The sequence below is a fragment of the Aulonocara sp. 'chitande type north' Nkhata Bay genome, linkage group LG23 (assembly GCF_057382095.1).
Source record: "Aulonocara sp. 'chitande type north' Nkhata Bay isolate Kocher_YH1m ecotype deep benthic linkage group LG23, A_spYH_male_GT1.1, whole genome shotgun sequence".
In the NCBI taxonomy this organism is placed as follows: domain Eukaryota; kingdom Metazoa; phylum Chordata; class Actinopteri; order Cichliformes; family Cichlidae; genus Aulonocara; species Aulonocara sp. 'chitande type north' Nkhata Bay.
In genome coordinates this window covers 21,375,804-21,392,671 of record NC_141365.1, presented here as the reverse complement: position 1 = coordinate 21,392,671, position 16,868 = coordinate 21,375,804, and the positions used below count along the sequence as shown (strand labels likewise).

General features: G+C 39.2%; 1 protein-coding gene across 1 annotated transcript in view; it reads right to left on the bottom strand.

Annotated features, from left to right (window-relative positions):
* Positions 1-3,695: 3,695 nt before the first annotated feature.
* Positions 3,696-16,868, bottom strand: part of LOC147301670 (uncharacterized) — a 97,376-nt gene continuing 84,203 nt past the window's right edge. The window contains exons 4-13 of the mRNA XM_086284169.1: positions 16,674-16,787; positions 15,913-16,026; positions 14,267-14,345; positions 13,572-13,800; positions 11,549-13,310; positions 11,279-11,452; positions 9,447-9,620; positions 7,730-7,885; positions 7,416-7,462; positions 3,696-7,240 (exon numbers count right to left, since the gene is read on the bottom strand). Coding sequence (XP_086140295.1) covers positions 6,672-7,240; positions 7,416-7,462; positions 7,730-7,885; positions 9,447-9,620; positions 11,279-11,452; positions 11,549-13,310; positions 13,572-13,800; positions 14,267-14,345; positions 15,913-16,026; positions 16,674-16,787 — 3,418 coding nt within the window. The 3' untranslated portion in view covers positions 3,696-6,671. The remainder of the gene's footprint in view (positions 7,241-7,415; positions 7,463-7,729; positions 7,886-9,446; positions 9,621-11,278; positions 11,453-11,548; positions 13,311-13,571; positions 13,801-14,266; positions 14,346-15,912; positions 16,027-16,673; positions 16,788-16,868) is intronic.

Genomic DNA, 16,868 nt, shown 5'->3' with positions numbered 1-16,868 from the left:
CAGGTGACCAGACTCATGGCAATAAAAACATTCCCGCCTTCATTCTCCAAGAAGCACTTCCTTTAATCCCTCAATATCCTTCACTTTGCTTGCTTGCATCCAGCGTTCAAAGAAGTGACGTTTCTCACGGGCAAATTCCACAAAAATTTGATCAGCGGTCTTTTCACTTTTACAAAATTTCTGACGGTAAGCCTCGTATGAACTATACGTGTGCAGAATGGATTTTTTCACAATATCATATTGGAGGCTGTCGTTAACGGAAAGGCTAGTACATACTTCTGGAGCCTTGCCGATTAACTTACACCGGAGTAGCAGCGCCCAAAACTCCTTAGGCCAATTCAATGTGGCTGCTATACGCTCAAAAGCGCTGAAATAAGAATCAACCTCAGCCTCCCGAAACGGAGGGACTAGTGTAACATGCTTGGTGATGTCAAAGCCTGTTGAAGTAACTGTGTCTGTTTGGGCAAAGTAATTATTAAATTGCATTTTTTATTTAATTGAAATGAAATAATTTCCCATGGCACACCTAACGATCTCTCACGGCACACCTATGTGCAGCGGCACAGTGGTTGGGAAACACTGGTTTATTGGTCTGAGTATGGAAGACTATTGATGTTTGTTTATGGTTAAGTGCGGGCAAGTGCTGGTTGTAAAACATTATTGTCTACTGGACTTAAGTTCTAATGGAGATTGACCATTTGATTGAACACTTTTTTGAAAGCAGTATCCTTTAAGCTTGTGTGTAGAGTGGTTAAAACAGATAACATAATTTAAGCATTTTAAAAATACACAAGTGAATATTGTACTACAAAGCTTATACAGTGCTATTGATGTGTTTGTAGTTGTGATAGAAATGAATGTTTTATTTTTATTTAATGAAATAAATGTTTAAATTAGGGCAGGATATTTTAATAAGGGTTTGACTGCTCACAATATTCACAGATGTGTGATAACAAACATGGTTTTGTATCTTTTGGTTTGTATTTAAAGGTTTTCCACCTGTTTTTTATGACTGTATTAATTGATCATTATTATTATTAGTAGTAGTAGTATCATTATAAACTTCTCGGTGAGGTACAGTGTCTACTGTAATTTTACAATAACACAGGTCTGCAAAAAATAAATAAATACATTTTTGCTGCATGGGATATTTTTGGTAAGTTTGATGTATTTTTAGGGTGCTGAATCCAAAAATGATCTCCATTTCCCTCCATCACCTACAGTTTTTTGCAAAACAAGCGGAGTTGACATTTAGAAAAAAAAAAAAAAAAAAAAAGCACAAAAGCGATTAAAGAAAATCAATATTTGGTTACAATTAACTATGCATTTTTTTTCTTAGACTCCTTACCTTTCGCTATGGACACAATAAATCATTAAGTCATTATTGGATATGTTTTGTTTGGGGTTTTTTTTTTTTACTCAAGTATAGGATAACAGGTTTCAGTTTTAAAAAGGAAACTGTACGCTTAATTACACTAAAACATGAGTTTTGCAAGAACGAGATGGAATTTTTAAAATATTCTTCCTGGTTTCAGTGAGTAAAAATCTATAAGAAACAGTCAGAAAGTCCTATGCAGTTTTTCGGTTGCAGACCTGTGTAATCTTTCCCTTGAGTAGTCTAATATGGCTGACGCATCGCTAGGATAAAGGGCGGCAACATGACCTATATATTCAAAAAATTAAAAAATTAAAAAAAACCATAAATCACATAAGTTACAGTCGGAACACTTGTGTCTCTCTGTAAACGTTTACAGATCAGTTCATGGTTTCTATGTCGGCGCGAAAAAGTGTATGCAAATGATTACCGTGTAACATTAAAGTCACATGTCCTAAACATATACGAAGTTTATAGTTTAGGACGATGTTCAGTTATGAAACACAGACTCGATGTAACGGCGGGAGTCTGAGCTCAAAACATCTTTAAAACAAGTCATAACATACCTGAGCAGCAACACAGAGCCTCACAGCTGAAGACACTTTCATTTAAAATAAACACTTCCTGTAGTTTCGCCTCAGCTCTTTTTGTAGCTGCTGCTAGTGTCCACACGATGGCGCCATTGTAGTAGCAGAAAGATGAAACAAACCACTTCTGTGGACGTTGGAAAAATGTTTTTATTGAGAAAGGGAACATATTAAATTATTTCAATAAAATTAAAAAGCATTCTATAAATACACTAACAACAATAAATACCATGATATACACAAGGACCCAAATGTGAAGAATGTAGTCAAAAGCTTTACTTTTCACTGTGAGGTTTCACCAATACAAACATCGAGCAAATGGAAAACAAGTACCAACAAAATATCAAGGTTCACTTTGAAAGCAAACTCAGTAAAATAAATAAATAAATAATAATAATAATAATAATAATAATAATAATAATCTGAAACTGTAATTTCTTTTAAATTTCCCACTTATGGACATTTCCTCAATAACTGCACTGATTTTTTCCCCCATGTTGATCTGACCTTTTCCTCCATAATAATCACAACAAACTGGACACTAGTCCAAGCAAAGAAAGATCAATAGATTTAGGACAGAATGAGGAAGGACTGCAGGAAAGTTAACAAGTACAAACAGCTGTTTTACATGAAAGACCTGCGGGGTGGCTGTAGCTCAGGTGGCAGAACAGGTCAGCCACTAATCAGAAGGTCGGTGGTTCGATCCCAGGCTGCATGCCAAATATCCTTGGGCAAGATACTAACCCCATGTTTGCCTACTGCTGGTGGTCAGAGGGCCCGGTGGCGCCTGTGTCCGACAGCCTCGCCTCTGTCAGTGCACCCCAGGGCAGCTGTGGCTACAATGTAGTTTGCTATCACCAGTGTGTGAATGGGTGAATGACTGACTGTAGTGTAAAGCGCTTTGGGGCCTTTAAGGACTAGAAAAGTGCTATACAAATGCAGGCCATTTACCAAAATACCTAAGGAAACTTCTGCTTGGAGAGCAGATAAGATGTTGTTTTGTTCACAAAAGAAAAATGACACAGACAAACCACAAAGAGATCCAGAACATACAAACATTTATTGCAAGATACAAACCTGAGGTTTGCAGAATACTGAAATGCAGGTAGTGCCAGAGTTTCTAAGAGGGGTTTAAGACAAACATACACTGAGCAGTTGGGGATACAGGATAGATTTACTTAAATATGCTGAAGCTTCTTCCTTATGTGGCAGCACGAAGGAGGAAAACCAGTAAAGTTGACACCCACACTTTTTAGGTAGAAGGACTGACAATACAAAACAGTTAATTAAAATACTTTATCAACAAACATTAATTAAAAGGACAAGATTCACTGCCACCCTAGTTAAAATGGAACTCAGTAAAATAATTTAACAAAATGGTGGAGACTAACCACTTCGGGAGGCAACCTAAAGCAAGGAGTGCCCAAAGGTGCCACCAATTACTCACCCGTGTAATCTCTCTGCAATCCTCACTTCTTCTTCTTCTTCGTGTTTAACGGCAGTTGGCAACCAACGTAAAGGAGCATTACCGCCTCCTACTGTTCCGGAGTATGGGTCTGCAATCCTCACTGCCACTGTCACTGCAATTTAAATGGTGCGTTATACCCATTTCCCGGTGTGTACACTCACATGCAGTGGCGGTCCTAGCCTGTTTGGCGCCCTGGGCGAACACTCCCTCTGGCGCCCCCCCCCCCCCCCCCCCCATAAAAAGAATCAGAATCAGAATGGGGTTTATTGCCAAATGTTGAGCAGGTTTACAACATTAGGAAATTGCTGCGGTGCTTCAGTGCAAACATAGTGTCATAAATAGCACTTAAATAGACATGGAAAAAAATAAAAAAAATAAAAGTAGGGATAAGAATTAAAAGTGCTACGTGGAAAGATATATACATGAGTGCAGGTGGTGATCAGTGTCAAACATGGAATGATGCAGTGACACAGCGTAGGGTCATGTGTTAGTGGCGGGTACAGTCATATGGTTATTGTTCATGTGTCCAACAGCATTAACATAAAACTGTTGTCGAAATTCACCAGAGAAACACACACACATGAATTTAGGGAGAGTATGCATTGTATGCAAACGGCTACCAAACAGCCATCATAATTCGTCATACAATGAGAACAGGACAAAGCAACAATTTACCATTTCTTCTTGGAGCAACTGTAATCCACATTATTTCCTTAGGGATTAATAAAGTATTCTGACTCTGATAGTTTCACGATACATGACCTGCCATTATCCAATGACACATCTGCTTACCTGTATCTTTTGCTCGTTTCTCCTCTTCTTTTCTATTTTTTCTAAACTGAGCACCTGATGGCTTTGAACTTTTCTTGTCCATCTTACATTGGTTTTCATTTTGCACTCCAGTATGAACACAAATCCCCCAACTCGAGGATCGCCACAACATAACCTAATAGACCTACACCTTAGTTCACAGATTCACTTTGTCTAAGGTGTATTTCTGGGATTTCACACAACCCAGGATTCAAATCATGAATACATAATGGGCTTGGATTTACAACATTATGAACCCCTTTCCACGGGTTGTGTGTGAGACTTTAAATCATCAAACAGTAAATTATAAATTTTAAATTGTTATTGATCCCTTTGCCCCGAGTCCTAAAGTGTATATTTGTTTTCTTACTCTTCTTATTCTTATATTTATTGTTTGTTTACTTGCACTGCTGTAACTGGAGCCTCGTCCTCTCGTCTCTCTATATTCTGTACTGTGTGTAGCGGAGATGACAATAAAGTTTACTTTGACTTCAGCAGCAATAGGCGCACCGAGGGCTCTCGTGCTCACTTTTCGCGTATAGAATTTCTATAAAACATCGGTGCAGATTATGTCTGTATCATGATGTCTGGTGTTTTCGTGTTTGTTGTTTTGTTTTATTTTGCGAGTTGGTTATTAGATGCTGCTCCAGCCACCAGTGAATCCCCCGCCGCCCTGCCCTCTCCTCCCTGTGCCGCAAGCAGCAGGCACACCTCGCAAACGAAGGGCGCCCTTACTCCCAGCAAATGGGTGATAGAAAACCGATCGGTGCCTGTACCATTCCCAATATGTGCTGGCATGATGTCGGGGCAGCATGAGTACGAGCAATTTTTTTTTTTTTGCCGATGCCCGTGATGCCGCCCCGGGCAACCGCCCGTGTCGCCCGTATCAAAAACTGCTACTGCTCACATGCATCAGAGGGAATTCCACCACATATCCCTAGCCTCCACAACAAGCAGCCATGCCTCCACTAAAGCAAAATCAAAAAATAAAAACAGAACAAAAAACAACAACTATATATTGTGACATATAAAACACAAAACAACTCAGTAAACGAGATATAAAAGAAACAAGAACGAATTCAAACACCCTAAAATGCAACTCCTTTAAAAGCATGATTAAAATATAACAAACAATTAACACTAAAACAGCATAAAACAAGGAACCAGCCAATGCCAGTAGTAAATGACAGCAAAGCTACAACAAGACAGCAGCAGTGTTTAGGCCACCCTTTAATGGTTATACAGATTAAGCAGTTGCCAGGAGAAATGAATCCAGTCTGCAATACTTAACAACAACCTGTAATCTTTGCCACCTTGAACAGGAATGAGTGCAAGTTGCCAGAGCTCAAGAGTAGATGACAGCTGGTCCTTATAACCAACCTCTGATTAACAGCTAAGGGAAGGGTGAATGTTCATGCTAGTGTTTTCAGTGGCAGAAGTGCAGTTTTGGGTCTCTTTGAAGAACGAAACATTGTTATAAGGTCTGCGATAATGTTTTACACTGAGGAGAGACACTACCCTCCACAGACTGACCCAGTGGACAAATTAAGCATAACAAATAAGAAAACTACAGTAGTTATAGCAGTTGCTTGAAGGTCACGGGACATTAATATTAACATGCATTTAATAAAATCAGCATGGTTGATCATCCATATCACTGATATAATAAAACAGAAACTGATGCAACGACACAAGTTTATTCAGGTTGCAGGAATCAATCAACATCTTCCTGCTTCGATATGTACGACAATGCTGATCATAAATACAGCCATAAAACTGTGTCATAAATACACTGTGTCAGGGTTAGAGATTAGATTAGATTAGATAAAACTTTATTAATCCCTCGGGTGGGTTCCTCTGGGAAATTCGGTTACATCTTAGCTTTAGAGCAATGCAGCGTTAGTTATTAGTGTTTATTCTCCTTTTGGAAATTCATTTTTTGCTTCTATGAAATGTAAGATAAATATCATCACATCACAGACGGCATCACACACACACACACACACACACACACACACACACACACACACACACACACACACACACACAAGTTCATTTAAGTCATTAATTATGAATAAAATCTGGATAAACCCCGGCTGGTCTCTACACTTTTGTTCACTGAAAAATGATGTGTGAATGTCTCTGAAGAGTTTGTAAATTCATCTTCTGGGTTTGTGTAGCTCAGTGATTCCTCCCTGATATCACAGTTTGTCTCATGTACAGCAAACTAACTGCAAACAGCAAACTAAAGCATCTCAGGTGAGTTAAGTTTAGAGAAACACAGCATACTTCACTATAAAGCTGTGAGTGGAGGAGGAGGACAGAAAAACAACATGTGGATGCTGGAATAATTGTAGCTTTCATCGTTAAAGGACTAAAGAGACAAAGTTTACAAGGAAAGTGACAGACATGTACAGACTGCATTATCTGTTCAACAGTTTCTGTTTGCCTGGAAAATCTCTGATTCTACAGATTTACACAAACACAATGAAGAAACAGGCCTGAACGCAAACCCAGCATAAAGAGGTTCAGTGAATGTGGTGTTGAAGGTGTGGAGGTGGATCAGAGTGTCAGAGGAGACTCTGTAGAAGGACAGAGTGCCAGCAGGACAGTCCACATACACTCCTACTCTGTTAGAGACAGAGGAGGAGGATGAAGAAAAACATGTCTTTTGGTTATTGTGCCAGACAAAATAACGATTTTCAGAGCAGCTCAGACTCCAGGACTGATCATTTCCACCAAACAAACAATTAATACTGTCTCCTTTCCTTCTGATTCCTCCATAACTCACTGAAATGTCAACCCTGCCTCTCCACTCGACCTCCCAGTAGCAGCGACCAGTCAGACCATCTCTGCACAGCAGCTGAGGACGGTCATCAAATCTGTCTGGATGATCAGGATATGACTGAACCTCCTCCACATGTGTCACCGTCCTGTTGTTGTCAGACAGTTTGAGGTTTGTGTGTACTGTGTTTGTGTCGATTGTGAGTTGACAGGAATCTGATGGAGAGAACAAACACAATCCAGCTGCAGTTATTGATCCATCATCTGTTCATTGATTGACACTTTGATGGTGAGTCCTGACATCAGAGATGTGAATGAGTGATGTGACAGTTTGAAGATGGTTGAATGTGTGCTGCTTTGTTTTCATGAATCACATTAAAAACACACTTACACTTCCTCAGACCTGGTCTCAACCATTGGACTCCAGCAGGCTCCACCCTGAGAGAAGGAGGGGGGTCAGACCAGCAGTCTCTTTCAGCATAAATAATATGTAAACCAATATGTTGTGTGTGTTAAATAATTTACTAATGGGAAATCATGAAACAGTAAGTTAGGCACAGAATTAATGTCCCAGGTGTTCTTCTGAGAAATCCCCTGCATGTAAAACAGGTCCTATATGTGTGATTGTTCATATAAAGTTCATATTCTGGCTTAAAGAAAACATTGTATCAACATTGTACATGGCTGCAGCCAGTCACTCCATACCTGAGAGTCTCCAGAGTCAGCTGCTTCAGTAGATTCACTCCTGTCTCTCCAGGATGATTGTAGCTCAGGTCCAGCACTCTCAGATGAGTAGTGTTGGCGGTTACAGCTGATGTAAGGGAATCACAGCCTTTCTCTGTAACCAGACAGCCTGACAGACTGTGAGACACACAAAACACCACAAGTGGGGAAGAATTTATAAAAACTGGGACTTGGTCCACATTTTAATTAATGACTCAAACATAAATAACTAAAAAAAAAATTAACAAGAGAGGGGACAGTAGGGTTCCCTCAGATTTTGGCAGTGGAAATTGAATTTTGATACTTGGAAAAACACTGATTTCGTGAGTTTTAGACACAAATATAGTTAATGCCACCTCTACATTCAGTTTACAGTGTTGGGAAGGTTACTTTTAAAATATATTCCAATACAGATTACAGAATACATGCCCCAAAATGTATTTTGTAACGTATTCCGTTACGTTACTCAATGACAGTAACGTATTCTGAATAATTTGGATTACTTAATATATTATCATGCTTTATCATGCTGCAGGTAAGGCTGCACTTTTTGCAGTGATCTCATATGGAAAACTGTTCTGCACGTATATAAAACAGGTCCGCGGCTCCGAACCGTAGTAAAGGGACCTCTGGCTAATACGTCGGGTTCCCTGTCGGCTCGTAGCTGAAAACTAGCTTTACTTTGTTGTCTGGGTCAACGTTGCTAGTGAGACAGACAGAGGCGTTGAAAGGCTGCTCCAACGGAACTTATTGCTTCGGAGGAAAACACGAACACAGTGTACAGTCGAGTTTTAATAGCTTAATTACAACTGGGCTCGGTATGGCAGTCCATTCTCCCTGCAGCATGGACTGCACTGCCCATAGGGCTACATTCTTTAGGGCTATGCCTGTAACACTCTGCTTATTGCCTTCACATTAAATAATCTTTTGAGTAATCATTTTTAAAAATATTTCTTCACGTCATTATGCGGGCCACAAGTAGGGGTGACATGGACCGCGAGATTGAGACACAGGCATTAGAGCCTCTTAATGCGTGTTTTGTTTGCGTTTCCACCGGCATGGAGTTACCAGAAATAGAGATGGCATAGCCTAACATATGAAACAGGAAAATACCGCCATGTAATCCATTTATTTCAGTAACCGTATTCTGAATACCACCTTTTAAACGTTAACTGTAATGGAATACAGTTACTCATATTTTGTATTTTAAATACGTAACACCGGTATTCCCCAATACTGACAGTTTAGAACCAAACTTTTCAGTAAGTGATGCAAGGATATGTTTAATATTTATTTTTCCAGTCAAATGGAAAGCTTGAACAGATAGACACGCAAATGGAATTTAGCCCTATAATAAATGTTGACTCACATTCTTACTTGCTGATTAACAGATCTCAAATATGTGATCATTTGTATTTAAAACCCTTTCAAATGTTCATAAGGACTGGTTTTCATTAGTAAGTCTAAGCTACATTTTCTGTTTCTGAAGTGTCACTAACAATGCCCATGCACAGCTAAATAGTATTATTGTGTACTGGATACTAATTGCAGCATATGGCCTTCAGGGTACCCGTTCACTTTTGCAAGCACATCATAGAACACATAAACACCGATGGTTGAGTAAAGTGAATATGAAATCCAAACAATTAAAACAATGTAATTTTGAGTTCATGAGTTTAACAGTGTGATGAACCCTGACCTTAGAGCTTCCAGTTTGCAGTGTGGACTCTGCAGTCCAGCTGACAGGAGCGTCACTCCTGAATCCTGCAGGTCGTTGTTACTCAAATCCAGGTCTCTCACACTGGAGAACTGGAAGCTAAGAACTGAGGACAGACTTTCACAGCTTCTTTCTGAGAGGTTACAGCCGTTCATCCTGAAAAGATATTGTACAAAATTTTTGATGCAGACGAGTCTGCTTACAGAACAGAGGTGAGAGCCCTAATATCATAGTATTGTACAACAACCTGCTGCTCAATGTATGCAAGTCCTCGGAGCTCACTGTGGACTACAGGAAAGTGCAGGGTGGAGGACACATACCCATTTTCATTGAGGGGAGAGTGTCAGATGCTTCAGGTTCCTGGGCATCAGCATCATTGAGGATCTGATCTGGTCACATCACGTGGATGTGATCACAAAAGCAGCAAAAGTGTGGTGAGGAGGTTTGGCATGGACCCTTGAAAACTCCCCAACTTTTATCGATGCACCATCGAGAGTATTCTGTCTGGCTCTATCATGATTTGGTATGGCAGTTGTTATGCTCTGGACCACAAAGCTCTATGGCTCTATTATTGTACGATCTACTGTACAATATAAAGCGCCTTGAGGCGACCGTTGTTGTGATTTGGCGCTATATAAATGAAATTGAAAAGATGAAAAAAGAAAAGTATGAAAGGTGATCAGATCAGATCATATCACTGGGTCTGAACTGCCAGCCATCCAGGACCTGTTCAGATAGGGTTGTAAGAAGAAGGTCCACCGGATCCTCTGATTCCAGCCACCCCACCCATACACTCTTTATGGTCCTGCCATCAGGTATGAAGTATATAAGCATCTACAACCACACCAATAGATTCAGGTATAGTTTCTACCTGAACTTCAGAAATATAGGACAGTTTATTTTGCACAATCATTGTACACACTGTAACAGCAGTCTGGCAAGGAAGTAGCGACTAGCAGGTCCAGCAGGCATGTGGTGTGGAGGTTAGCCGAAGCCAGTCAGTTAAATCAAACAAGAGACCTTTATTCGTTGTCAGCAACATAAGACCATACAAGCCTTGAGGCGACTTATGTTGTGATTTGGCGCTATATAAATAAAATTGAATTGAATTGAAAGCCAGGTCTCCACAGCTCTACTCTGTCCATACATACATGTGTGGGGATCGGTAGTCGCCGACACTAGCCCGTTACAACGGTAAGGTTTCTTCTGAACAGACACACGAACAGCATGTAATGGCTGCCACTATACTCTCACACACCCACTAGGAGACTCCCACAACTACTACAATAGTAGGGCACCCCCCACAATTGCTATAATACAATAGGGGTTGTTGCAACGCTCTTCATGTATATGCCATTACCTCTGCGCAATAGCTACTATAGCATTTTTAGTAACCTGTATTTATTTATTCTACACTTTCTTTTTAATGTGTATTTTTTTCCTTTTATAGTTTATTTTACTTGTTATTTCATGCCTTTATGCCATGTGCTACAGTTGCCTTTATATGTCAAATAAAACTTGACACACTAAGTCTAGCATTTCTCATTGAAGCAAAAATATAAAAATGATATTAAGCTATTTTATTCTTCACAGTTAAGTAAAATTAACAAAAAATAATTTCTTTTCATTATATCTTATTTGTATTTTGTTCCTTGTTTGCCACTAGGCTGTATGCTGCTGCATAAATACCTGTGCTTCTTGTCTTTAATTACTTTGTCACTGATCTGTACTTGTTGTAACTTAAAGAGATTTATGAATCGGAAACTTTAGACAAATATCTAAGAAACATATAAACCAAACTGAGTTGCTCTGACCTGAGAGTTTCAAGTGTGCAGTGTTGACTCTTCAATCCAACTGATAACAGCTGTACTCCTGAATGTTGTAGGTCATTGTTGCCTAGTTCCAGCTGTTTCAGTCTAGAGGACTGAGAGCTGAGAACTGTAGACAGAGCTTCACAGCTTCTTTCTGAAAGGAAACACTCACTCAATCTGAAAAGACATAAAGATGAAGGCAAGTTTTTTTTCCTCCCCCATCACTGAACCAGAGCAATGTATTCAAATAATGTTAACTTGACAATAACTTACAGAGCTTTCTTGGAGGCTTTGACCACTGGCAGCAGTCTCAGTAGAGCCTCTTCTGAAACACAGTACTTCTTCAGATCAAACACATCTAGATCTTCTTCTGCTGACAGCAAGATGAAGACCAGAGCTGACCACTGAGCAGGAGACAGATTATCTGTGAAGAGACGTCCTGATCTCAAGTACTGTTGGATCTCTTTTACTAGAGAACGATCATTCAGTTCATTCAGACAATGGAGCAGGTTGATGTTTTTCTCTGCAGATAGATTCTCATTGATCTTCTTCTTGATGTACTGGATGGTTTCCTGATTGGTCTGTGAGCTACTTCCTGTTTGGTTTAACAGACCTCGTAGGAGACTCTGATTGGTCTCCAGTGACAGACCAAGAAGGAAACGAAGGAACAAGTCCAGATGTCCATTTGGACTTTGTAAGGCCTTGTCCACAGCACTCTGGTAAAGGTGTGTACCTGTTTGTTGTTCTTCCAGCAGATTGACTCCAGAGTTAATGAAAGTCAGATGGACATGAAGAGCCGCCAGAAACTCTTGAATGCTAAGATGGACAAAGCAGAACACCCTGTCCTGGTACAGTCCTCTCTCCTCTATAAAGATCTGTGTGAACACTCCTGAGTACACTGAGGCTGCTGTGATATCGATGCCACACTCTGTCAGGTCTGATTCATAGAAGATCAGGTTTCCCTTCTGCAGCTGATCAAAAGCCAGTTTTCCCAGAGACTCAATAATCTTTGTATTTTCCAAACTCCAGTGTGGATCTGTCTCAACTCCATCATCGTACTTGACCTTCTTCACTTTGGCCTGAACCACCAGAAAGTGGATGTACATCTCAGTCAGGGTCTCAGGCAGTTCCCCTTCCTCTCTGGTTTTCAGCATATCCTCCAGAACTGTAGCAGTGATCCAGCAGAAGACTGGGATGTGGCACATGATGTGGAGGCTTCGTGATGTCTTGATGTGGGAGATGATCCTGCTGGCCTGTTCCTCATCTCTGAATCTCTTCCTAAAGTACTCGTCCTTCTGTGATCTAGTGAAACCTCTGACCTCTGTCACCATATCTACATATTTAGGAGGGATCTGACTGGCTGCTGCAGGTCGTGTGGTTATCCAGAGGTGAGCAGAGGGAAGTAGTTTACCCCTGATAAGGTTTATTAACAGCACATCCACTGAGGTGGACTTTCTAGGATCAGTTAGGACTTTAGTTCTGCGGAAGTCCAGAGGAAGTCGACACTCATCCAGACCATCAAAGATGAACAGAACTTTAAACTCTTCAAAGCTGGAGATTCCTGCTTCTTTGGTTTCAGTAAAGAAGTGATGAATAAGTTCCACCAGGCTGAACTTTTCCTTTTTCAGAACATTCAGCTCTCTGAAACTGAATGGAAATATAAACTGAATGTCCTCATTGGCTTTGTCTTCAGCCCAGTCCAGAATTAACTTTTGTGTTAGGACAGTTTTCCCAATGCCAGCCACTCCCTTTATCAGCACTGTTCTAATTGGTTCATCTCTTCCAAGTGAGGCTTTAAAGATGTCTTCTTGTCTGATTGTTGTTTCTGGTCTGTCTGGTTTCCTGGATGTTGTTTCAATCTGTCTGATCTCATGTTCATCATTGACCTCTGCAGTCCCTCCCTTCGTGATGTAGAGCTCTGTGTAGATCTGATTCAGAAGGGTTGGGTTTCCTGCTTTAGCGATCCCCTCAAACACACACTGGAACTTCTTCTTCAGGGTAGATTTAAGATCGTGGCAAACAACACCATGTGTTCCTAAATGAAAACAAAACCGATGAAAGAAATTCATTAATAAAAATATTTTATATGTATGTATGTATGTATGTATGTATGTATGTATGTATATATATATATATATATATATATATATATATATATATATATATATATATATATATATATATATATATATATATATATATAATTCACTCGCAGTGTGGTTGCTTCAATAAAATGAAGATATTGGTAAATGTCCCATTTAACCAGTGGTTTAAATTCTACGAGAAATCCTCTTACTACTCTGCAGACGGTCAGCCAGCTCCTCCTGGTCCATTTTCCTCAGGAAGTCCAGTATGATTTTCAGAAAAGCCTCTTTGCTGCTCCTCCTCTTCTCTTCATCCCTACCTTCCAACACCTCCTCATCCTCCTTTTGCCTCTTCAAGCATTCGCAATAATCCGGACTGAGAACCTTCTGGATCTTCTTCAACTCATTCTTCACAAAAGTGATGACGTTACCCTCCAGCTCCTAGAATAGAATATTGTTTGAATGACCAAATCAAACTGAAGTAATGCAGTGTCTGTGTTGGAACTGACTGACAATCTGCTAGTTTACAAACTGTAGCATGGAGATGACAGTGAGGAGAATGGGTGTGTTTGTTCATCTGTACAGCACTTGGTCCATTGTAGTTGTTTTATACCTTTTTAGTCTATTCTATGTGATAGTTCATGCTGACAATGTGATGGCGTATAGTCCAGCGTAGGAATTGCAATGGACAGGTGATCAGATTGGCAAAGATTGGCGAATCGTTTATGTGGATTATAGCGTGTGTGGGTTTATTTTTTTTATTACATGCGCATTTTACATGATTTCTGCAAAACCCCTAATGGAAAGATACCATGGCCTGGGACATGTTAAATCCATGCTTTATAAATAAAAATGGCACAGTATTGTTTGGTATGTATATAAAAGTAGTTGGTTCACATGTACAGACCATAAATATGGTGTCCATATGCATTTGATGCTGCTGCACAGACTGACCACTTTGAGACTCAGAGGTCCCCTTGTCCACTCTGTGGAGGAATCATAAAAAAATTGTTCAGATTATTTCTGTCCACATAGGTCTATATAGTGATGTTTGTATTTGAACAGAGATTCAATTCAGATACATGAAACTAACACTAACAAGCCTCAAAGAAGTGAAGCAACATTAAAGAAGACTGGGCCATAACTCATCCACTCTGATGTAAGTAACTGATAAAGTCATACAGAAGAGATTGACTTTGACTCATTGCTGCTAAAGATGTTTCTATAAACTACTGATTTGCACAGGAGTGCAAATAGTCATGTGAAAAACTTTCTTTTTCATTTTCTTATGACACGTTACAGTCCTGTAGATAAAATTTACTCTGTGATGTGGAGAAAACTCCATCCTTCAGAGAAGGGTTATACATGTTACTCATCTCTACACTCAGTCTTCTTTATGGTAGACTGTTTAAGTACACAACAGACATAAATGGGAAGACTGCAAGATAGAGACAAGTGAGAAGCGATAATAACCTGTCTGATCACAGTATAATTTGCCTTCATTTTTATCAAAATGGGAGGACTGTAAATACTCTGTGGAAAAGAAATGTAGGTATGTTCAACAATCAGAGATTCAGAGAAATTAAAAAGGAGAACAAATGATTCATAGCAGAAAACATAGAGAGTACAATAGTTCCACCATTTTGTGACGCAGAGTTAAAACTGTTATGAGAGGGAAGTTAATTTTAAGGGAAGCTTTTCAAAATGAAAAGGAAGCAAACACAGAAAAATGGATGATTTGAATGGATGGATTTTTGTACAGAAGCAAACAAAGAATTGGAAACAATTTTACAGAAAACAACTATTTTATCAAAATGAAGCTAATATGGTCTATATAAAGACGAGTGAAGGGAAAGAATTTTGGGCTATAAGGAATAACTAGAAGTAAGAAATATAGAGGTTGGCTGCATTTCTTGCTGAGATACATCTTTGAATGCTGAACATAAAAAGGACTTCTGGAAATATGAGTGCTCTCTACCAGTGTTAGGCTGGGATTGCAACAGTATGTGTGCTATTTTTATGTAAATGATTTAAATGATTTCCAATATGTTGCTGTTTCTAGACTTTTAATGGAACAACACAAAGCATCTCCCTTGGCTTCTGGCATGTTGCATCTCATTTTTATGTTTAAATCACCGTGTATCTATTATAAAATGATCAATCCATACTGGCAAAAAAATAAAATAAATAGAAATACCTGTTATTTCTCGATATAGACAGATTGACATGAGCTCCTGACTTACAGGTACAGTTTTAAAAATCAAATTAATGCTGGTAACATCATGTAGCAACATCCAGGACTGTCTTTCATTTTTCAATGCAACAATCCAAAATCATCCATAAACCTCTATAAAGATGAACTTCCCTGCTTCTCATGTGGTGTCATGCTCACCAAGCTTTTTAGCATCTTCCAGTCATCAACTGCTAGACCAATTGGAGTCTTATAGCCACTTTACTTCAGAAACACCTCCTACAGCATTTATTCTTTAAACTCTGACTGCTGTGTTTGTCAAGGGTGAAAACAATAGACACTGTTGAAACAAATCAGATTACCTCTTTACAGCAGAAGGCCGTGCTTTAAAAGTTTCTCCAATGCCCTTGGACTGGTTGCTCTTTAAGGACACGCAGCTCAGTTCAGGTCCAGGAAAGTCTTTTCTCCGAGGGATCCTGACAGAAAAAGAAATAGAACAACTTTAGAAGTAACTGATATCAACCTACTTGGATTTAGAGACATGCTGTCTTTAAACTTGTTGTTGTTCTTTAATCCTATATAATTCAACCATGCTATGTTGATGGAGGATATTATAAGACATTTTCATGTTGGTCACAGTATTCTACATTTGTCATTGTTATGTTGCAAACCAAGTTATGGTTTATAGTGATAGTTAATAGCTGCTGCCAACTTGATGTCAAGTGTCCAAGCTGAGATGGTAGACATCTTGTAGTTAGGTCTGTAAGCTTTTGTACATTGACAATTTTTTCATAATGTAGCTTCTATATACATTTAAAATAGATTTTACATCTAACAATAAAGATGTGATTGAAATGCAGACTTTCTGCTTTAAACTAAAAGGTTTAACTAAAGTATTGTGTTAACTGTTTAGGAATTAAAGACATTTTTCTATCTAGTTCCCCATTTTTACTATAAATATAAGAATTTTTTTAATAAGTCTACAACACATGGAGATTATCTGCTGCAAGAGCAGAGTCCTACAGATACTCTTCCCTACATAAATGGCTCCCATCATGTCGATTCTTTACACTTAGTGGGGAAAAGAGCTTCAAACACAGTTACAGCTTTAGGTACAGAATACCTCTCTATCTCAGAAAGTTCCACTTTAAAGGTTTCTCCAATGCCCTTTGACTGGTTGCTCTTCAAGGACACACAGCTGGGTTCAGGTTCAGGAAATCCTGGACTCTGAGTGATCCTGACAGCAACAAAAAAAAAATGAACACATATTTGCAGCACTTTAACTACATTATCCCTGTGTTAATAACAACTGTTCTAA